At 43.1% G+C, this 22555-nt stretch overlaps 1 protein-coding gene across 1 annotated transcript in view; it reads right to left on the minus strand.

Moving 5' to 3' along the window:
- Positions 1–5355: 5355 nt before the first annotated feature.
- LOC105466119 (solute carrier family 25 member 16) overlaps positions 5356–22555 on the minus strand; it is a 121148-nt gene continuing 103948 nt past the window's right edge. The window contains exons 22-28 of the mRNA XM_071069631.1: positions 17160–17353; positions 16978–17067; positions 16688–16892; positions 11512–11601; positions 10737–10919; positions 8357–8505; positions 5356–6399 (exon numbers count right to left, since the gene is read on the minus strand). Coding sequence (XP_070925732.1) covers positions 6333–6399; positions 8357–8505; positions 10737–10919; positions 11512–11601; positions 16688–16892; positions 16978–17067; positions 17160–17353 — 978 coding nt within the window. The 3' untranslated portion in view covers positions 5356–6332. The remainder of the gene's footprint in view (positions 6400–8356; positions 8506–10736; positions 10920–11511; positions 11602–16687; positions 16893–16977; positions 17068–17159; positions 17354–22555) is intronic.

The raw sequence follows: 22555 nt of genomic DNA on the forward strand, positions 1-22555 counted from the left end.
TCCTAAAGCAAGTTGATAAAACTCATTACAAAAAGCTAAAGTGAAAAAAGAAAGAAAACAATTCAAAAATATTTCATTATGTGCTACAGCAATATCCACACAAGCACTAAAATTCAGACCTCGGCTGGGTGCGGTGGCTCATGCCTGTAATCCCAGTACTTTGAGAGGCTAAGTTGGATAGATCACGAAGTCAGGAGTTCGAAACCAGCCTGACCAACATGGTGAAACTCCGTCTCTACTAAAAATACAAAATTTAGGCAGACCTGGTGGCACGCGCCTGTAGTCCCAGCTACTCGGGAGGCCAAGGCGGGCGGATCACCCGGTCAGAAGTTCGAGACCAGTCTGGCTAACATGGTGAAACCTGATCTCTACTAAGAACACAAAAATTAGCTGGGCGTGGTGGCGCATGCCTGTAATACCAAGATTATGTCAGAGAAAAAAAAAAAAAAGTCAGACTTCATCCCTGGATCCATCTTGGTTCACATTTCCCACGATTATGAGCCCTAGTCACCTTAAGGGCCAGTAGTGACTCAAGTAGAATTAGATAGGCATATCCTATTAGCTACAAGAGATTTTTCTTTTTTTTTTTTTTTTTTTGAGACAGGGTCTCACTCTGTCACTCATGCTGGAGTAGTGGCAAGATCTCAGCTCACTGCAACTTCCACCTCCCAGGCTCAAGTGATCCTCCCACCTCAGCCTCCCTAGTAGCTGGGACCACAGACGCTCATCACCACACCCAGCTAATTTTTTGTATTTTTGTGCTTTTTATTAAAAAAAAAAAGTTATATATATATACATCTTATGATCCCAGTTTTAGTTTACCAATAAATACAGCAATATGAATATATACCTATATACGTATATATATAGTTAGAAAAATAAATGCATAGGTAAGAGACTGAGTAAAGTACTTGAAAATGTTAATAGTTACAATGTGTGGGTGGGGGCATTGTGATTACTTTTTTCCCTAAACTATTGTGTGTGTGTGTGTGTGTGTGTGTTTAAACTTTTAGGTTTGAGGGCATATGTGAAGGTTGGTTGCATAGGTGAACTCATGTCGTGGGGGTTTGTTGTACACATTATTTCATCACCCAGTTAAGTCCAGTATCCGATGGTTATCTTTTCTACTTCTCTCCCTCCTCCCATCCTCGTCTTTCAAGCAGACCCCAGTGTCTGTTGTTCCCCCCTTTTTTTTTAAGACAGGGTTTCACCATGTTGGCCAGGCTGGTCTCGAACTCCACAGCTCAAGTGATCCACCCACCTCAGCCTCCCAAAGTGTTGGGATTACAGGCATGAGCAACCGCACCTGGCCTTTCTTTTCCCATCTTTGTGTTTCATGAGTTATTTAGCTACCATTAATTTTTATTTTATTTTTTATAGAGATGGGGTCTCACTATGTTGCCCAGGCTGGTCTCAAACTCCTGGCCTCTAGTGATCCTCCTGTCTCAACCGTCCAAAGTGCTGGGATTATAGGCATGAGCCACCATACCCAGCCTACAAGTCATCTTTTTCATGAGCAATATGGTCCACTGAATCCAGATGGACCACCTTGTCACATCATGCCACAGAGCTTTCAGCCTTAGCCTTAGCTGGCTCATGACATGATTTTCTTACAATGACAATTGTAATGCTTCTGAACATTTGTATAGCACCTGGAAGATGTTACCACGCCGGGCGGTGCAGGGGAAGGGAGATACACATAGTGGCCGGGAAAACTGCAGAATTCCTAATCAGAAAATGTGGGTTCTGGCAATGACTTGCCATGGGGTCATATGCTAACACAGACTATCTATGCTAGGTTCTTTATAGGGTTTGAGAAAATATCCATGAAAAATATTGATAAATATTAAAGTATCCTACTAATTACAACTGCTGCTTTAAAAAAGCAGTAAACAGGCCGGGTTTGGTAGCTCACGCTTGTAATCCCAGCACTTTGGGAGGCCAAGGTGGGAGGATCACCTGGTCAGGAGTTCGAGACCAGTCTGGCTAACACAGTGAAACCTCGTCTCTACTAAAAATACAAAAATTAGCCAGGCATGGTGGTGCATGCCTGTAATCCCAACTACCTGGAAGGCTAAGGCAGGAGAATCACTGGAACCCAGAAGGCAGAGGCTATAGTGATCCAAGATCTCACCACTGCACTCCAGCCTGGGCAACAGAGTGAGACTCCATCTCAAAAAAAAGAAAAAGAAAAAAAGCAGTAAACAGCCAGATGTGGTACCTCATGCCTATAATCCAAGTACTTTGAGAGGCTGAGGCAGGAGGATTGCGTGAGGCCTAAAGTTCCAGACTACCCTGGCCAACATAGCAAGACCCTGTTTCTAAAAACAAATTTTTTCTAGTTAGCGGGGTGTAGTGGTGTACACTGGTAGTCCCAGCTACTCAGGAGGCTGTGACAGAAGGACAACTTGAGGCCAGGCGTCTGAGGTTGCAGTGAACTATGATCCTGCCATGCACTCTAGCCTGGCCAACAGAGACTCCATCTCTTAAGAAATAAATAAATAAATAAAAGCAGTAAATACTATGAAGCTCCATATAGGTACTATTATAGTACTGTATGCAGATGAAGATAATTCTTTTGGCTGGGAGAAAAATCAGAAAAGGCTTTTTGGAGAAGGTGGCACCTTAAAGTCTTTCTAAGTGGGTAGAGATGCCTAAATGGTGATGGAAGAACAGACAAATCTAGAGAGCAGATCAAATGGGAAACAGAATAGGCATGCACAGGAACAGCAAAAATAGTTTCATATGGTTACAACCAATACACAAAGACCCCATTAAAGAATAATCACTGTTACAAACCATGGGTTCCGACCTACTAGTGGGACATGAAAGCAATTTTAACAGGTTGCAATTAGCTTTGTTTTTATTTTTCATTTTATTTGAGACAGAGTCTCACTCTGTCACCCAGGCTGGAGTGCAATGGCATGATCCTGGCTTACTACAACCTCCACCTCCACTTGCTTGAATCGGGTTCAAGTGATTCTTGTGCCTCAGCTTCCCGAGTAGCTGGGATTACAGGCGTGCACCACCATGCCCAGCTAACTTTTCTATTTTTAGTAGAGACAGGGTTTTACCATGTTGGCCAGGCTGGTCTTGAACTCCTGACCTCAAGTGATCCGCCCACCTTAACCTCGCAAAGTGCTGGGATTATAGGCGTGAGCCACCGTGCCCAGCCACACTTTGTTTTTAATGGAATAGAGTGGAACATACCAGGGTATATCACAAAGGGTAAATATTGTCTTATGGCAGTATTGTTTCAGATGCATATGCATATACAAATTTACATTGAGTCATGATGTAAAATGGATTTTCTTATTGCGGGTGTGGTATTTTTGGTTTAAATACTAGCCTAGATCATCATAAACCAAACTATGTAATTACTAAAGGATGAGATTACAAATAAATTTCATTTTCTGGCCGGGCACGGTGGCTCATGCTTGTAATCCCAGCACCTTGGGAGGCCGAGGCAGGCAAATCATGAGGTCAGAAGTTCGAGACCAGCATGGCCAACACAGTGAAACGCCGACTCTACTAAAAACACAAAAATTAGCTGGCATGGTGGCAGGTGCCTGTAATCCCAGCTACTCGGGAGTCTAAGGCAGGAGAATCGCTTGAACCTGGGAAGCGGAGGTTGCAATAAGCTGAGATTTTGCCATTGCACTCCAGCCTGGGTGACAGAGCTAGATTCCATCTCAAAAAAAAAAAAAGGAAATTTCATTTTCTAAAATATGTAGTGTTTGAAATTCTTACTAAAATATGTACTGCTCTGTAATTAGAGGGGGAAAAATGTTTTGTTTTGTTTTGTTCGAAACGGAGTTTCACTCTTATTGCCCAGGCTGGAGTGCAATGGCGCAATCTCGGCTCACTGCAACTTCCGCCTCCCAGGCTCAAGTGATTCTCCTGCCTCAGTCTCCCAAGTAGCTGGGATTACAGGCTCCCGCCACCGCACCCAGCTAATTTTTGTATTTTTAGTAGAGACAGGGTTTCACTGTGTTGGCCAGGCTGGTCTCGAACTCCTGACCTCAGCTGATCCACCCGCCTCGGCCTCCCAAAATGCTGGGAATACAGGCATGAGCCACCGCACCCAGGCCAAAAATGTTTTAAAGAAAGAAAAATTATGCCAAGATCTTTAAGCACAGAGAACTGTGAGATGATGTCATTTACAGAAATAGGGATCACAGGAGGAAGGCATTAAATGAAGATGGAAATTTCCAATTTCTTTGTACTAAGTCTAAAATGTTCACAGAATATTCTGAAGGCATTGGCTGGAAGGCAGCTATATAACTAGAACTTGGAAGACAGGGTGTAGTACAGGTTTAGTAAACAGCCACATGGGTGATGGGTGAAGCCAGTAACTGTCCAAGGAGAAAGAAGAGGACCAAACCAGACTTGGAGCTCTGGGGAAAACCCACTGTTAGACAGCCAGGAATAAGGAGAAAAGAAAGGAATTGGAGACAGCAGCAAAAGGGAAGTCAGGGGGAGGGGGACAGGAACTCTGAACTGATTCAGGAGAGGGGCCACTGGAACAGCCACATTGTCTTTGCATTGTGGCTTTATACTTTTTTTTTTTTGAGATGGAGTCTTGCGCTTGTCACCCAGGCTGGAGTGTAGTGGTGTGATCTCGGCTCACTGCAACCTCCACCTTCCCGGTTCAAGCAATTCTCCTGCCTCAGCCTCCTGAGTAACTGGGATTACAAGCGCCCACTACCATACCCAGCTAATTTTTTTGTGTTATTAGTAGAGACAGGGTTTCACCATGTTGGCCAGGCTGGTCTCGAACTCCTGACCTCAGGTGATCCACCTGCCGCAGCCTCCCGAGGTGCTGGGATTACAGGCGTGAGCCACCATGCCCAGCTTCCTAACTCTTTTAAACAATTAAATGGCTAAACTCTTATCACCAAGACAGATCAACAAAAAAAAAAAAAAAAAAAAAAAGGAAACAAAGAACACATCCCCAGGTTCTCTTCTATGGAGCTTTACTTTTCCAGCCATATGAACCTGTAATGAAGCAAAAGGACTTTCTTATTCATTTCATTCCCAGAAACTGAAATTACTATCAGATTCCTTCCTGATTTATACTCTCATTATATCTAACCAATATTTACGTTTCATCACAGCAACCTCTCCCGTTTGTCCTATCTGATCTATAACCTCTCCACGAACAAGCCCATCCTGGGTGCCCCTCATAAATCTCTTAATAATATCAGTGCTGCTTGGTTTCAGCTTTCCAGCATGATCAATACTTCACTTGTCACTATTAGAACCCTGAGTTTAATTACTATTAAACTATTCACTTGTCACTATGATAACCCTGAGTTTAATTACTATTCAGTATTAATAATTGACACAGTAAGATCCATTAGTAAAAAAATTTATTAAAAAACTTCAAGTAATAATTTAAAAAAACACATGAGGTAGAAACAAAAATTTTAACATATTTAGCATTCATTAAAAAAAAACCCTCAAGAGAAATGGAAGATTTCCAACCCCCAGAAGATCTGTTACCCCAAGATTTTAACCTTAAAGGTTAACCTTAAAGGTTAAAATCTGTTCCCATATAAATAATTAATCATCTTGAGGCTATTTTGTTTTACAAAACATCTTTACACAAAAAGGGAAAACTGAGTGATGCCTCCAAACATAGGGGCATATGAACATATGTGAAAATAGGAATCTACTTTTTAAATTTGTTATTAATTCAGAAAACAATATTTGTTGCAAAAGTTGATGTAAGAATTATTTTCTTTTATATCAAAATCCACTCTAGAATACCGAAATACTGAATACTGAAAACAAAAAAGGGGGATAGTAAGGGAGGATAGAAAATTAACAGGAAGTAATCGATTCATGTCATAAAAGACTAGGTTTAGAGTGAAAACACATCTGATAGCAGAAAAAATCCTAGCAAAATGGCCTTTGGATTAGGGACCTCAAAATACAGAAAAGAATCACACTTACATTCTCATCATCACAAGACTGTGCTTAAATGATGAAAACAAATCAAATCCCTTTATCAAGTATTTCATATAAAGTTCTTACAATGATATCTACAAAATCAAATTAGTCCTGAAATGTCTGACTTAAAAGTTTAAAGCCCAAAGTCAAAAGTTAATCCATCTTCAAAGCTGGTAAAAATTTATCAAACTCTTTCTCTAGGTCAGGCAAAAATACATGTATAGAACCCATAAATTTAGACTTTTCACAGTTTTGGGTACACCTGTGCTTAAAAACATAAATACTACATGAAATTTTGTATGGTGATAGAATTTTCTGTATAGGCACGAGCTAGAGGAGATACTGCCCTAGTATGAAAAGGCAAGGGAAATAGTGTTTTATTCTCTTTGAAAGTCACCCAATATGTGGCAAAGACTTCCATGTTCTCTTGATGGAAGATCAATGATGTAAAATAAATTAAGGAAGAAATATTTAGCACAATACAGAATGGCATAAATTTATGATGTTATTATTTAATATTTTGTAATGTGATTTACAGGACCACAAAAAAAATACAGATCTTTATGGCATTCTATGAATAATTACACCCATAAGCCATAAGAGTTATTTATCTTTTTTTTTTTTTTTTTTTTTTTTTTTTTTTGAGACGGAGTCTCGCTGTGTCTCCCAGGCTGGAGTGCAGTGGCGTGATCTCGGCTCACTGCAAGCTCCGCCTCCCGGGTTCATGCCATTCTCCCGCCTCAGCCTCCCGAGTAGCTGAGACTACAGGCGCCCGCCACCACGCCCGGCTAGTTTTTTTTTTTGTATTTTTAGTAGAGACGGGGTTTCACCGTGTTAGCCAGGATAGTCTCGATCTCCTGACCTCGTGATCCACCCGCCTCGGCCTCCCAAAGTGCTGGGATTACAGGCTTGAGCCACCGCGCCCGTCCTATTTATCTTTTTTCTTTTTTTTTTTTTTTGAGACAAGAGTTTTGCTCTTGTTGCCCAGGCTGGAGTGCAATGGTGCGATTTCGGCTCACCGCAACCTCTGCCTCCCGAGTTCAAGAGATTCTCCTGCCTCAGCCTCCCGAGTAGCTGGGATTACAGGCATGCGCCACCATGCCCGGCTAATTTTGTATTTTCAGTAGAGACAGGGTTTCTCCATGTTGGTCAGGCTAGTCTCAAACTCCCAACCTCAGGTGATCTGCCTGTCTTGGCCTCCCAAAGTGCTGGGATTACAAGCGTGAGCTACTGCGCCTGGCCTCAGTTATTTATCTTAGCCTAATTCATACCTTCATAAGAAGTACAAAGTTCTTATGAAGCCTAAGAACTTCATACACTTTTTTTGTTTGTTTGTTTGTTTTTTTGAGATGGAGTCTTGCCCTGTCGTTAGGCTAGAATGCAATGGCGCAATCTCAGCTCACTGCAACCTCCGCCTCCCGGGTGCAAGCGATTCTCCTGCCTCAGCCTCCTGAGTAGCTGGGACTACAGGCGCATGTCACCATGACCAACTAATTTTTGTATTTTTAGTACAGACAGGATTTCACCATGTTAGCCAGGATAGTCTCAATCTCAACCTTGCGATCCACCTGCTTCGGCCTCCCAAAGTGCTGGGATTACAGGCATAAGTCACCGCGCCCAGCCCATACACATTTTTTAAAAATGATTTATCTTAAGGCCAGGTGCAGTGGCTCACCTCCTCTCTACTAAAAATTTTAAAAATTAGCCAGGCATGGTGGTACATACCTGTGGTCCCAGGTACTGGGAAGGCTAAGGTGGGAGTCCAGGAGGTCAAGGCTGCAGTAAGCAGTGATCCCACCACTACACTCCAGCATGAGTGAAGTTAGGCACCACTTCTTGGGGAAAAAAAAGGCTGAGTGTGGTGGCTGACACCTGTAGTCCCAGCACTTTGGGAGGAGGCGAGTGAATCACTTAAGCCCAGGTGTTCAAAACCAGCCTGGGCAACATGGTGAAACACTGTCTTTACAAAACAAATACAAAAATTATCTGGGCATGGTGGCATGCACCTGTGGGCCCAGCTACTGGGGAGGCTGAGGTAGGAAGATCACTTGAGCCTGGGAGATTGAGGCTTCAGTGAGCTCTGATCATATCACTGCACTGCAGCCTGGGTGGCAAGCAAGGCCCTGTATTTAAAAAACAAAAACAAACAAACAAAAAAATCTTAAAAAATAAATAATATTCCATTTTAATCTAATCATTTGTTCCGGGTTAAAAAAAGGTTATAGGCCGGGAGCCGTGGCTCACATCTGTAATCACAGCACTTTGGGAGGCGTAGGCGGGGGGATCGCTTGAGCTTAGGAGTTCAAGACCAGCTTATGCAACATAGAGTTTTAATTTAAACAAGTATATAAATACTCACAACAGTGCAATCAAATGTTACCATATACAAAACAAAAAGGATATTAATTTTTCTGAATTTAAATGATTAAGCAGCTTCTCCAAAGGAGGATAGCAGTTTAGTGAGGGCACGCACCCCAGGAGAATCAGTTTATGCTTGGCTCTGGTTATAGCAACATTAAGACGTCGCCAGTCTTTCAAGAGTTCACCAACCTGTAAGAAATATAATTTTCAATTATTCAAGTTCAAAGGAATGGCTGAATATATTATAACACACCCCTATACAATGGACAACTGTGCAAATTTAAGAATAGAATGAGGCCAGGTATGGTGGCTCATGCCTGTAATCCCAGCACTTTGGGAGGCTGAGGCAGGTAGATCACTGGAGACCAGAAGTTCAAGACCAGCCTGTGCAACACAGTGAGACCCCATCTCTACAAAATATACAAAAATTAGCCAGGCGTGGTGGTGCGCACCTGTGGTCCCAGCTACTCAGGAGGCTGAGATGAGAGGATCACTGAGCCAGGGCTGCTTGAGCCCAGGAAGTCAAGGCAGGGACGCAGTGGGCCATAACCATGCCTCCACACTCCAGCCTGGGTGACAAAGGGAAACTGTCTCAAAAAAAAAAAAAAAAGGAGACTATCTGAGGTAAGAACTGAGTAGATGAGGGATGGAGTACAAAGGAAACCTTTTATTATGTATATTTTAAAACCATATGGATATACTATACAGTTGAGAAAAATGAACTAAGGAGAGGTAAAAATAAGAAAACAAACAAAAAAAACTATTTTGGGAGATGAACGTAGGAGGATTGCTAGAGCTCGGGAGTCGCCCACCAGCCTGCACAACATGGCGAAACGCCATCTTTACAAAAAAATTAAAAAATTTACTGGGTGTGGTGGTGCATGCCTGTAATCCCAGCTACTCAGGAGGCTGAGATGGGAGAATCACTGAGCCAGGGAGGTGGACATTACAGTGAGCCGAGACTGTGCCATTGCACTCCAGTCTGGGTGACAGAGGCAGATCCTGTCTTGGGAAAAAAAAAAAATCAAACCTCAATTATCTATAAATTTGAAAGTATACAAGGAAGATCTTATACGAAACAGGCCTCAAATACAACAGCCAAGGGGTGGAAGCAACCATTCCATCTGACAGATGAATGGATAAATAAAATGTGGTACATAGAGACAATGGAGTATTATTCATTCTTAAAAAGGAAAGAAATCCTGTCACATACTACAACAGGATGAACTAGCTGGCTAAGTGAAATAAGTTAGTCACAAAAAGATAAATACTGTACGATTCTACTTATATGAGGTACTTAGATTAGTCAAATTCAGAGATAGAATGTAGAATGGTGGTTACAGGGGCTTGGGGAAGAATAAAATGGGTGGTTAATCATGAATACAGAGTTAGATTTGAAAATGAAAAAGTTCCAGAGATTGTTGAACAACAGTGTGAATGTACTTAACACTAATTAAACCGTACACCTAAAAATGGTAAGATGGGCCGGGCACGGTGGCTCAGGCCTGGAATCCCAGCACTTTGGGAGGCCAAGGCAGGCGGATCACCTGAGGTCAGGGATTCGAGACCAGCCTGGACAACATGGTGAAACCCAGTCTCTACAAAAGTACAAAAATTAGCCAGGCATGATGGCGGATGCCTGTAATCCCAGCTACTCGGGAAGCTGAGATGGAAGAATCACTTGCACCTGGGAGGCAAAGGTTGCAGTGAGCCGAGATCGCACTACTGCACTCCAGCCTGGGTGACAAGAGGAAATGCTGTCTCAAAAAAGAAAAAAAGAAAGAAAAAAGAAAAGAAAAAAATGGTAAGATATACATTTTATGTGTTCTTTTAAACCACAATTTTATTTTTTTTAAAAAATGGAATACATCTGCAGAATGTGCAATTTTGTTACATAGGTATACATGTGCCATGGCGGTTTGCAGCACTTATTGACCCGTCGGTTAAGTTCCCTCCCCTCACCCTCAAGCCCCTAAAGGCCATGGTATATGTTGTTCCCCTCTCTGTGTCCACGTGTTCTCAATGTTAAACCACAATTTTTATTTATTTTTTTATTTTTTATTTTTTATTTTTTTAGAGACAGAGTCTTGCTCTGTTGCCCAGGCTGGAGTACAATGGTGCAATTTCTGCTCACTGCAACCTCCACCTCCTGGGTTCAAGTAATTCTCCTGCCTTAGTCTCCCAAGTAGCTGGGAATACAGGCGCACACCACCACGCCCAGCTAATTTTTGTATTTTTAGTAGAGATGGGGTGTCGCCATGTTGGTCAGGCTGGCCTCAAACTCCTGACCTCAGGTGATCCACCCGCCTCGGCCTCCCAGGGGGCTGGGATTATAGGCGTGAGCCACCGCGCCCAGCCCACAATTTTTTAAAGAGAGAGAAATGCCCCAAATCAATCAGTAGCAAACACAATTAACTCACAGTTCCATCCTTATTACTTCTAACAAAAGATACTAGGACAATACTTTTGTCCCTTCCTTGGTATTTGTCTACTGTATTAACTTCGACCATTCCAATAGAAGAATGTGCCAATAAATCATTGATGATCTTTAACTGCTGCCTGTACGGTGCAATAATACCAATATCAGAGGGACTGCATCCAGCCTAAATAGAAAAAGACACAATTTAAAAGAAAGAAATCCTGATTAAGTTAAACTTGCCTGAATTTAATAATTAAATGCTTACATTATATGACCAACTGATGTTTATAACACTTTCCTATCTCAAAGACTGAATACAATTACTGAATTTGCTCTAAATTTGTCCGTATTTCCCATGATGAAATAATTCCTTAGACATTGCTCCCTTAATTTTGAGAGTTTCATGGCAATGTAATGGATTATATGCCATTAAAACAGTGCTGACACACACACAGTACAAAGAAATACATTTCACCTTCTGCTATTTATTTCACAGAAAAGTTTCCAATCCCCAATCCCTACTGTGACAATACTCACAGTATTGTCGCAATTAGAATCAGCTGACATTACAAAAAGTTATTATCGTAAATGAAAACTCCAAATGTCATTATAAAATATTACATGTCTTAGATACATTTTCTCAAAATAAAAACAATGGGGCTTCAATCCCCTTATCTTAATAAATGAGAGTTAATGTCAGATCAGAAGTTTCTTACAGTCTAATATTCTATTATTCTGTACTTTAATATTTATTAGCCTTGAAAATTCTAAATTACCTTAATAAAAATGGAGGTTAGGAAAACTATGACCTTGGCTTCTGTTATATTGCTCACACCACCTTTTTCAACTTGTTCTGGTGCAGGAACCTAAGTAGAAAAATATACAGCCTGCTGATAATACAATCTCTAAAGTAAAGAGTACTATAAGTAAGCAAGTGGCCATTAAGACTGTACTACTGATTTGGAGATGAAAAATATCTTTGTCTAAAAGATGAAGGTGAAAGAATCAACAAAAACGAATTATATTAATATTAGTCACTTTCAGAAAGCTACGCAGAGGCCATCTATCTTAAACATGCTATGACTGAGGTTAAAATACCTACGAAAGCTGATCACACACTGAACTTCACATACATTACTTTGTTATCCCCCATTTTACAGGAATCAAAGGCAGAAAAGAATAAGTAACTTTCCCAAGGCCTCACAATAAACTGTGGCACTAGTATTTGAACTTAGGGTGGCTGGGCACGATGGCTCATACCTGTAATCCCAGCACTTTGGGAGACCGAGGCAGGCAGATCACAAGGTCAGGAGTTCGAGATCAGCCTGGCCAACATGGTGAAATCCCGTCTCTACTAAAAATACAAAAATTAGCTGGGCGTGGTGGCACGTCCCTGTAATCCCAGCTACTCGGGAGGTTGAGGAAGGAAAATCGCTTGAATCTGGGAGTCGGAGGTTGGGAGTCCAGCCTGGGAGTCAGAGTGAGACTCTGTCTCAGAAACAAACAAACTTAGATCTGGGTCTCATATCTATGCTCTTTCCATTTTCTTGTCCCCTTTTATAGAAATAACGGAGCAGATAAAACTGCTGCCATACCTGATACATCTCTTCAAAGACTACTTTCCTCCTACATCATCCCTAAGCAAACTTGATTATTTTTAATACAACTTACTTGGAATCCTGATGGTAAAAAAGAGAAAATCCAAGTAGCAAAAATAAAGATTCTGAGCGATCACTGGTGAAGGAAATAAATGCAACTTACAATTAGTAAGCTAGAATCATGGTTTATGAAAGCTGTCATTTGTGGCCAGGTGTGGTGGCTCACGCCTGTAATCCCAGCACTTTGGGAGGCTGAGGCAGGCAGATCACAAGGTCAGGAGATCGAGACCATCTGGCTAACAAGGTGAAACCCTGTCTCTACCAAAAATACAAAGAATTAGCCAGGCGTGGTGGCAGGCGCCTGTAGTCCCAGCTACCTGGGAGGCTGAGGCAGGAGGATGGCGTAAACCTGGGAGGTGGAGCTTGCAGTGAGCCGAGATCGCGCCAGCCTGGGCGACAGAGCAAGACTCTATCTCAAAAAAAAAAAAAAAAAAAAAGAAAGCAGTCATTTGTGAAATGAGTTTATCTGAATCAGTTTTCCAAAGTCTGCCTGCGCCTAGGTGTTAAGATAAAATAAAATTCTTCAACCTGAGTTCTTAAGGGTAGTATCTATGAGATGAAAATTCCATCACAGACATGTAGTAGAGCCCTATTTTTAACAACCAGCTTTGAGAAATGCAGACAAGGGCATTAAAAACACACACACACACACACACACACACACACACACACACACACACACACACAGACAAGGGCATTAAAAACACACACACACACACACACACACACACACACACACACACACACACACACACACACACACACACACACACACCAAGCTGGCTCCATCCATCCATCTTTTTCATTTATTTTATTTTTATGTTTTTGAGATGGAGTCTCGCTCTGTCGTCCAGGCTGAAGGGCAGTGGCGTGATCTCGGCTCACTGCAACCTCAGCCTCCTGGGTTCAAGCGATTCTCCTGCCTCAGCATCCTGAGTAGTTGGGATTACAGGCGTGCGCCACCAGGCCCAGCTAATTTTTGTATTTTTGGTAGAGACGAGGTTTCACCATGTTGGTCAGGCTGGTCTCAAACTCCTGAACTCAGGTGATCTGCCTGCCTCGGCCTCCAAAGTGCTGGGATTGCAGGCATGAGCCACCCAATCCGGCCATCCATCTTTTTTTTTTTTTTTTTTTTTGAGACAGTTTCACTCTTGTTGCCCAGGCCAGAGTACAATGGCGCAATCTCAGCTCTCTGCAACCTCCGCCTCCTGGGTTCAAGCAATTCTCCTGTATCACCCTCCCAAGTAACTGGGATTACAGGCATGTGCCACCACACCCGGCTAATTTTAGTGGAGACGGGGTTTTTCCACGTTGGTCAGGCTGGTCTCAAACTCCCGACCTCAGGTGATCTGCCTGCCTTGGCCTCCCAAAGTGCTGGGATTATAGGCATGAGTCACCGAGCCCGGCCGCCAGCCATCCATCTTAATAACAGGAGACAATGATTTTAGAGTAATATGCTCATATAATTGGTTGCTATATCCTTATTTTATTTTCTTGAGACAGGGTCTTGCTCTGTTGTCCAAGCTGGATTGCAGTGGTGCAATCATAGCTCACGGCAGCTTCAACCTCTGGAATTCAGTGATCCTCCTGCTTCAGCCTCCTAAGTAGCTAGGACTGCAGGTGCACAATGCCACACCAGATAATTTTTTTTTTTTAAGTTCGGAGACAGAGTCTCGCTCTGTCGCCCAGGCTAGAGTGCAGCGCCGTGATCTTGGCTCACTGCAACCTCTGTCTCCCAGGTTCAAGCGATTCTCCTACCTCAAGCCCCCTGAGTAGCTGGGACTACAGGCAAGCACCATACCCGGATAATTTTTTTATATTTTTAGTAGAGACAGGGTTTCACCGTGTTGGTCAGGCTGGTCTTGAACTCCTGAACTCAAATCATCCGCCTGCCTCAGCCTCCCAAAGTGCTGGGATTACAGGCATGAGCCACCATGCCCAGGCACATCTAGATAATTTTATAAAGAAATTTTTTTCTTTTTTTTTAGGAACAGGGTCTCACTATGTTGCCCAGGCTGGCCCTGAACTCCTGGCCTCAAGTGATTCTCCTGCCTCAGCCTCCCAAAGTTGCAGGATTATAGGCATGAGCCACCAAGCCCAGATGGTTACTATATTTTTATTTGAACTTATGTAAAGACTTCCAACTCAATGCTGAGAAACACTACATAAAGCAAAATGTAGAAATATAGGGTAAAAACTTAATTCTTAGTTCCCAGAAATAAGAATCAAGTCATTTAAAGTCCTTGTGAAAGGCCAGGTGCCGTGGCTCACGGCTGTAATCCTAGCACTTGGGGCAGTGGAAGAGGGCATATCACTTGAGGCCAGGAGTTTGACACCAGCCTGACCAACATGGTGAAACCCTGTCTCTAATAAAAATACAAAAAATTGGCTGGGCGTGGTCGTGTTTGCCTGTAATCCCAGCTGCTTGGGAGGCTGAGGCAGAATTGCTTCAACCTGGGAGGTGGACGTTGCAGTGAGCTGAGATTGCACCACTGCACTCCAGCCTGGGTGACAGAGCAAGACTCTGTCTCAAAAAAAAAAAAAAAAAAGGCCGGGCGCGGTGGCTCAAGCCTGTAATCCCACCACTTTTGGAGGCCGAGACGGGCAGATCACGAGGTCGGGAGATCGAGACCATCCTGGCTAACATGGTGAAACCCCGTCTCTACTAAAAAATACAAAAAACTAGCTGAGCGAGGTGGCGGGCGCCTGTAGTCCCAGCTACTCGGGAGGCTGAGGCAGGAGAATGGCGTAAACCCGGGAGGCGGAGCTTGCAGTGAGCTGAGATCCGGCCACTGCACTCAAGCCTGGGCGGCAGAGCGAGACTCCGTCTCAAAAAAAAAAAAAAAAAAAAAAAAGTCCTTATGCAGATTTCTGTTTAATGATTGGTTTGTAAAAAGGTCTTCGTGTGCATTTGTGGGGGAGGGAGGTTATAAGAAACCTCCGTACCTTCCACATAATTTTGCTATGAACCTAAAACTGTTCCAAAAGAAAATAAAACCTTTTTTTTTTTTTTTTTTTTTTTTGAGACGGAGTTTCACTCTGTCACCCAGGCTAGAGTGCAGTGGTGTGATCTCAGCTCACCACAACCTCCGCCTCCCAGGTTCAAGCAATTCTCCTGCCTCAGCCTCCCAAGTAGCTGGGACTACAGGCGCCCCACACCCAACTAAGTTTTGTATTTTTAGTAGAGATGGGGTTTCGTCATGTTGGCCAGACTGGTCTCGAACTCCTGACCCCAGGTGATCCACCCACCTCGGCCTCCTAAAGTGCTGGGATTACAGCCATGAGCCACTGTGCCCGGCCTTAAAGTCTATTTTTAAAAAAGTCTTTAAAAGGACATCGATTTATTATACTCACTGTCCATTTGTAAACCCAGCCCTTTGATAGTATCAGTGCAAATTCCTTTTCTAGGAAATAGAATTATATCCTTGAGTTCACTTTGTGGCTTTCCTTCTTCAAAAGTCAATTTTGACATCTACTGACCTCCAGAATAAACCTCCCCCCAAAAATATTCAACCTATAGAAAGAAAGACTATTTCGGGCCAGGCACATTGGCTCACACCTATAATCCCAGCACTGTGGGAGGCCGAAGCAGGCAGATCATTTGAAACCAGGAGTTCAAGACCAACCTGGCCAACATGATGAAACCCTATCTCTAGTAAAAATACAAAATTAGCCAGTGTGGTGGTGGGTGCCTGTAATCCCAGCTACCTGGGTGGCTGAGGCAGGAGAATCGCTTGAATCTGGGAGGAGGAAGTTGCAGTGAGCCAAGATCGTGCCACTTGGGCAACAGAGCAAGACTGTGTCTCAAAAAAAGAAAAAGAAAAAGAAAGGAAAAAGAAAGAAAAGACTATTTTGGGTTGAAGTGTGAGAAGTACATTAGTTTTGCCTTTTTATCCCCCCAGAGATGGAGTCTCACTCTGTCACCCAGGCTGGAGTGCATTGGCACAATCTCGGCTCACTGCAACCTCTGCCTCCCAGGTTGAAGCAATTCTCATACCTCAGTCTCCTGAGTAGCTGGGATTACAGGCGCCTGCCACCATGTCCAGCTAATTTTTGTATTTTTAGTAGAGACAGAGTTTCACCATGTTGGCCAGGCTGGTCTTGAACTCCTGACCTTGTGATCCGCCCACCTTGGCCTTCCAAAGTGCTGGGATTACAGGTGTGAGCCACCGTGCCCGGCCTAGTTTTGCCTTTTAACTGATAAGCTCTAATCAGGGCATATGCTAATGCAAACTGAGAAATTTAAATAATAAGACAAAATGACAAAAACTAAAGAGAAAAAAATTTTTTTTACCTTGTCTGTATTAAGAAAACAAACAGGATTGTTGGGTTCAAATACTCCCATCAGCCAAGGATTATCAGAATAGTCAGCATAAAATTCCAGGTCCAGTTTCACATCTTTAAAGTGAGGTAGGTTTATCACTGCATTGGCCACTTTGTCTGATCCACACTCCAGCTTGCCCTCATAGGTCAGTTTATTACTTAAGGACATAATTTTACTAAGGGAATTACAAAAGATAATGTTAGTTTCGGCAGACAGAAACAAATATGAAAACCACTCCCAGCTAACACTGTTACAAATACCTGTTCATTCTGTACTGCACGGTTAACTGTACAACAGCATTCTTACTCTGCTCCAGCCTCTTGAATAAGCTTTCACTCATGCCAAGAGCTCTGTCAACAAATCAGATTCAGATTTATCAGTGTACTAAATATACTCCTTGAAAAGAATCTGGTTCAAAATTAACACTTAAATGTCTGCCTACCTTGCTTCACGGTTTAGCACCAGGGGAGGAAGCTGCTGATGATCCCCCACTAACACAAATCTCCGTGAAAAAAAAAGGGGGCCCAGACAAATTGGTTGGCTGATTTGAGAGGCTTCATCCACAATACAAAAATCAAAAATTTTACGGGAGAATATTGGATGGTTTATTCCCATACATGTTGTTGCAACTATAAGCTAAAAACAAGGAAAACAGATCAGTTATTTAATATGTAAAATAAATGTAGCTTTGTTTCTCTCATTTTTGAAATGAAAAGATCAAAAGGTTTTTGTTCTATGGCATCAGAAATTCTTCGATATTATTTAATTCCAATGCTCACATTCGGATATTTCCCTGTGGAAATCTGGAACATTCAAGAGGCAGTAAGTTAGTTAGGTTGTTTTTTTTTTCTTAATGTCAACCAGGACATTGCTTCTGGGAAAATGGAGTACTTTGCTTTATTCTTTCCACAAACACAACTAAAATCCTTATGCATTATGTATATAAAACAAACAAAAGAAGACTCTGAAAGGTGGACAGAAGGCAGACTAGCTAGGGAGCTTAGGACCAAAGAAACAACATGGTAGTTGATTCCCTGGGCTTTCTTTTTGCCTCATAGATCCCAGATTTGGAACTGAGAGAGCCACAACCCAGAAACACCAGCGGGTGCTGACTAAAAACAGCTGCAACCAAAGTCTGCTCTCTTTAGCTGAAGGAACAGGAAAGGGAAAGCCTAGCTAGACAGAAAATTTTCACACAATAACCACTCTAGCCACATATCGCAGGAAAAAAAGTATAGCCCCACAACCACAGACACCAGCAAACACTGAGGAGGGTAGATCTCTGCCCTTCTCAAGGCTGTAACAAGGTGCCCCACACCCCACCAGGCTGGTGTCAGAGAAAGCCAAGTAGAGTCAGGTCTTTCATCCCTGATGACTGGTAACTGGTACCAACCCCACATGTTAGTAGAGACCACATCAGAAGCCTAGACTTCCACCCCTACCAAGCAGACCCAGCGGTAATGAGGAACCTCGCATTTTGGTCAAAGAGGACTGAGTGGGGAACCCAGACTCTGATTCCCACCTGGCAGTAATGAAATGGTACCCCCTCTTCCCCCACCACGGCAGTGTGAGAGGAAGCCAGCTAAAACAGAAGTTTTCAGTCACAATAAAATATGCTCATGTTTCAATAAAAAAAACAATCATTATAAGACGAACCAGGCCGGGTGCGGTGGCTCAAGCCTGTAATCCCAGCACTTTGGGAGGCCGAGGCGGGTGGATCACGAGGTCAGGAGATCGAGACTATCCTGGCTAACATGGTGAAACCCCGTCTCTACTAAAAATACAAAAAACTAGCCGGGCGTGGTGGCGGGCGCCTGTGGTCTCAGCTACTTGGGAGGCTGAGGCGGGAGAATGGCGTGAACCCGGGAGGCGGAGCTTGCAGTGAGCCGAGATCACACCACTGCACTCCAGCCTGGGAGACACAGTGAGACTCCGTCTCAAAAAAAAAAAAAAAAAAAAAAGACGAACCAGGAAAATCTCAAGCTCAATGAAAAAAGATGACAATCTATAAATGCCGACACCAGAATGACAGAGATGTCAGAACTATCTGACCAAGATTTTAAAGTAGGCATGGTAACAACATTTTAACGAGTGATTATGAACACACTTGAATATGAATCAGGCCGGGCGCGGTGGCTCACGCTTGTAATCCCAGCACTTTGGGAGGCCGAGGCGGGCGGATCACAAGGTCAGGAGATCGAGACCACGGTGAAACCCCGTCTCTACTAAAAATACAAAAAATTAGCCGGGCGCGGTTGTGGGCGCCTGTAGTCCCAGCTACTCGGGAGGCTGAGGCAGGAGAATGGCGTGAACCCGGGAGGCGGAGCTTGCAGTGAGCCGAGATCGCGCCACTGCACTCCAGCCTGGGCTGGGCGACAGAGCGAGACTCCGTCTCAAAAAAAAAAAAAATTAAAAAAAAAATAAATAAATAAATAAAAATAAAAATAAAAATAAAAAAAAAAAGAATATGAATCAAAAAACAAAGTCTCGGTCAATAAATAGAAGATAAAAGGAGCCAAATGGAAATTTTAGAACTAAAAATATGATAACTGGGCCAGGCGCAGTGGCTCACGCCTGTAATCCCAACACTTTGGGAGACCAAGGTGGGCAGATTGCTGGAGCTCAGGAGTTTGAGACCAACCTGAGCAACACGGTGAAAACCTGTCTCTACAAAAAATACTAAAATAAGCTGAGCATGGTGGCATACATCTATAGTCCCACCTACTTGGAGGGCTGAGGCAGGAGGATCACTTGAGCCAAGGAGGTCGAGGCTGCAGTGAGCCATGATCATGCCACTGCACTCCAGCCTGGGTGACAAAGTGAGTCACTGTCTCAAAACAAAACAAAACAAGCCTGAGGCCGCTGGTAGCCAGAGGGTCACCATGAAGTTCAATCCCTTCGTGACCTTGGACCACAGCAAAAACCACAAACGTCACTTCAATGCCTCCTTGCACGTGCACAGGAAGATCATGTCATCCCGCTCTCCAAGGAGCTGTGGCAGAAGTACAATGTCCACTCCATGTCCATCCGCAAGGATGACGAGGTCCAGGTAGTTCAAGGATACTACAAAGGTCAGCAAATTGGCAAGGTAGTCCAGGTGTACAGAAAGAAATATGTCATCTACATCAAGCAGGTGCAGCATGAGTAGGCCAATGGCACAACCGCCCATGTGGGTACTCATCAGAGCAAGGTGGTTATATTTTGTATTTAATAAAAATACAAAAAATTAACCAGGCATGGTAGTGCATGCCTGTAGTCCCAGCTACTTGGGAAGCTGAGGCATGAGAATCATTCGAACCTGGGAGGCAGAGGTTACAGCAAGCCAAGATCGGGCCATTGCACTCCAGCCTGGGTGACAGAGGAAGATTCTGTCTCAAAAAAGAAAACCTTCAGCATCTGGGGCCAGACAGAGTTCTTAGACTTGAGACCAAAAGTATAATCTATAAAAGGAAAAAATTTATATACCGGACTTCCTCAAAAAAAACCTTTTGTGGCCAGGTACAGTGGCTCATGCCTGTAATCCCAGCACTTTGGGAGGCTGAGGCAGGAGGATCACCTGAGGTCAGGAGCTTGAGACCAGCCTGGCCAACACAGCGAAACCTCATCTCTACTAAAAATACAAAAATTAGCCAGGCATGGTGGCTCATGCCTGTAGTCCCAGTTACTTGAAAGGCTGAGGCAGGAGAATTGCTTGAACCTGGGAGGCAGAGGTTGCAGTGAGTGGAGATCACACCACTGCACTCCAGCCTGGGTGACACAGTGTCTGTCTCAAAAAATAAATAAATAAATAAAACCACCTTTTGCTCTGCATAAGACCCTATGAGGAGGATAAAAAGCAAGTGATAGAGTGAGAGAAAATACCTGCAAACCACATATCCATTAAAGGGCTACTATTAGAATATACATCTTAAAAATTCTCAAAACTCAACACTACAAAGCATATAATCCAAAATGGGCAAAAACATGAAGAGGAGATACAGATGACAAATAAGCACATGAAAACCTCATTATGGGCCGGGTGCAGTGGCTCAAGCCTATAATCCCAGCACTTTGGGAGCCTGAGGCGGGTGGATCACCTGAGGTCAGGAGTTCGAGACCAGCCTGGCCAACATGGTAAAACCCTGTCTCTACTAAAAAAAAAAAAAAAAAAAAAAACATGTGGCGCATGCCTGTAATCCCAGCTACTTGGAAGGCTGAGGCAGGAGAATCACTTGAACCTGGGAGGCAGAGGTTGCAGTGAGCCAAGATCACGCCACTGCACTCCAGCCTGGGCAGTAACAGGGAAACTCCGTCTCAAAAACAAAACAAAAAAAAATCCACCACATTATGGCTGGATACACTGGCTCACACCTGTAATTCCAACGCTTTGGGAGGCAGACAGAGGTAGGAGGATCACGTGAGCCCAGGAGTTCAAGATCAGCCTGGACAACATTAAAAAATTTAAAATATTTAGGCAGGCGTGGTGGTACATGCCTGTATAGTTCCAGCTACTCAGGAGGCTGAGGCAGAAAGATCACTTGAGCCCAATAAGTCAGGGCTGCAGTGAGCCGTGGTCTCACCAGTGCACTCCAGCCTGGGCAACAGAGCAAGACCTTGTCTCAAACATACATACGCACATACACACACACACACACACACACACACACACACACACACACACACACACACACACACATTTTAACTACTGGGTAAATGCAAATTAAAATCTCCAAACACCTACCAAAATGGCTAAAATTAAAAATAGTATCAGTTGGGCATGGTGGCTCACGCCTCTAATCCCAGCACTTTGGGAGGTCAAAGCAGGTGGATCATGAGGTCGGGAGTTCAAGACCAGCCTGGCCAACATGGTGAAACCCCATCTCTACTAAAAATACAACAAAATTAGCCAGGCGTGGTGGCACATGCCTGTAATCTTAGTTACTCAGGAGGCTGAAGCAGCAGAATTGCTTGAATCCGGGAGGCGAAGGTTGCAGCGACCTCAGATTGCACCACTGCACTCTAGCCTGGGTGCCAGAGCGAGACTCCATCTCAGAAAAAAAAAAAAAAAAAATAGTATCGCCACCAAATGCTGAGGAGATCACTCATACATGTAAAATGTTCCTACTTAGAAAAAGTTTGGCAGATTAAAAAAAAAAAAAAAAATGAACACACAACTACTAATCGATTCAGAAATCGTACTACTGGGAATTTATCCCAGGGAAATGAAGACTTACGTTACACAAAAACCTGTAACATGAGTGTTTACAGCAGCTTTATTCATAATATCTGAAAACTGGAAACAATCCAAATTTTCAGAGGGTGAATGCTTAAACACAATGCAGTACATTCATATTTTGGAAAAATACTTGGCAACAAAAAGGAACAAACTATTAATAGATACAACTATCTAGGGGAAGCTCCGGATAATCAGGCTGAGTGAAAAACACCAATCCCAAAAGGCTACTGCATTTAGGTAACATTCTCCAACGACCAAATTATGAAAATGGAGATCAGAGTCTCAGAGTTATGGCTGTCAGAGGTTAAAGAGGGGCAAGGCAGGACAGAAGTGGATACAACTAAAAAAGTGCAACACAAGGAATCTTGTGGTAATAGAATAGGGACTGTATCAATGTCAACATCCTGGGTGTGACATTGTACTACAGATTTGCAAGATGTCACCACTGGATAAAGGCGACACAAGCTCTCTCTAGTATTTCTTACAACTGCATGTGAATCTACAATTACCTTAAAATAAAACATTTAATTTAATAAAAATGTTAACCTGATATACATCTTAGCCAGTTCTAAATTTATAAATAACAGGAACAGATATTAAACAAAAATATGCTAGCATTAGAC

Source organism: Macaca nemestrina, chromosome 9 (assembly GCF_043159975.1).
Source record: "Macaca nemestrina isolate mMacNem1 chromosome 9, mMacNem.hap1, whole genome shotgun sequence".
In the NCBI taxonomy this organism is placed as follows: domain Eukaryota; kingdom Metazoa; phylum Chordata; class Mammalia; order Primates; family Cercopithecidae; genus Macaca; species Macaca nemestrina.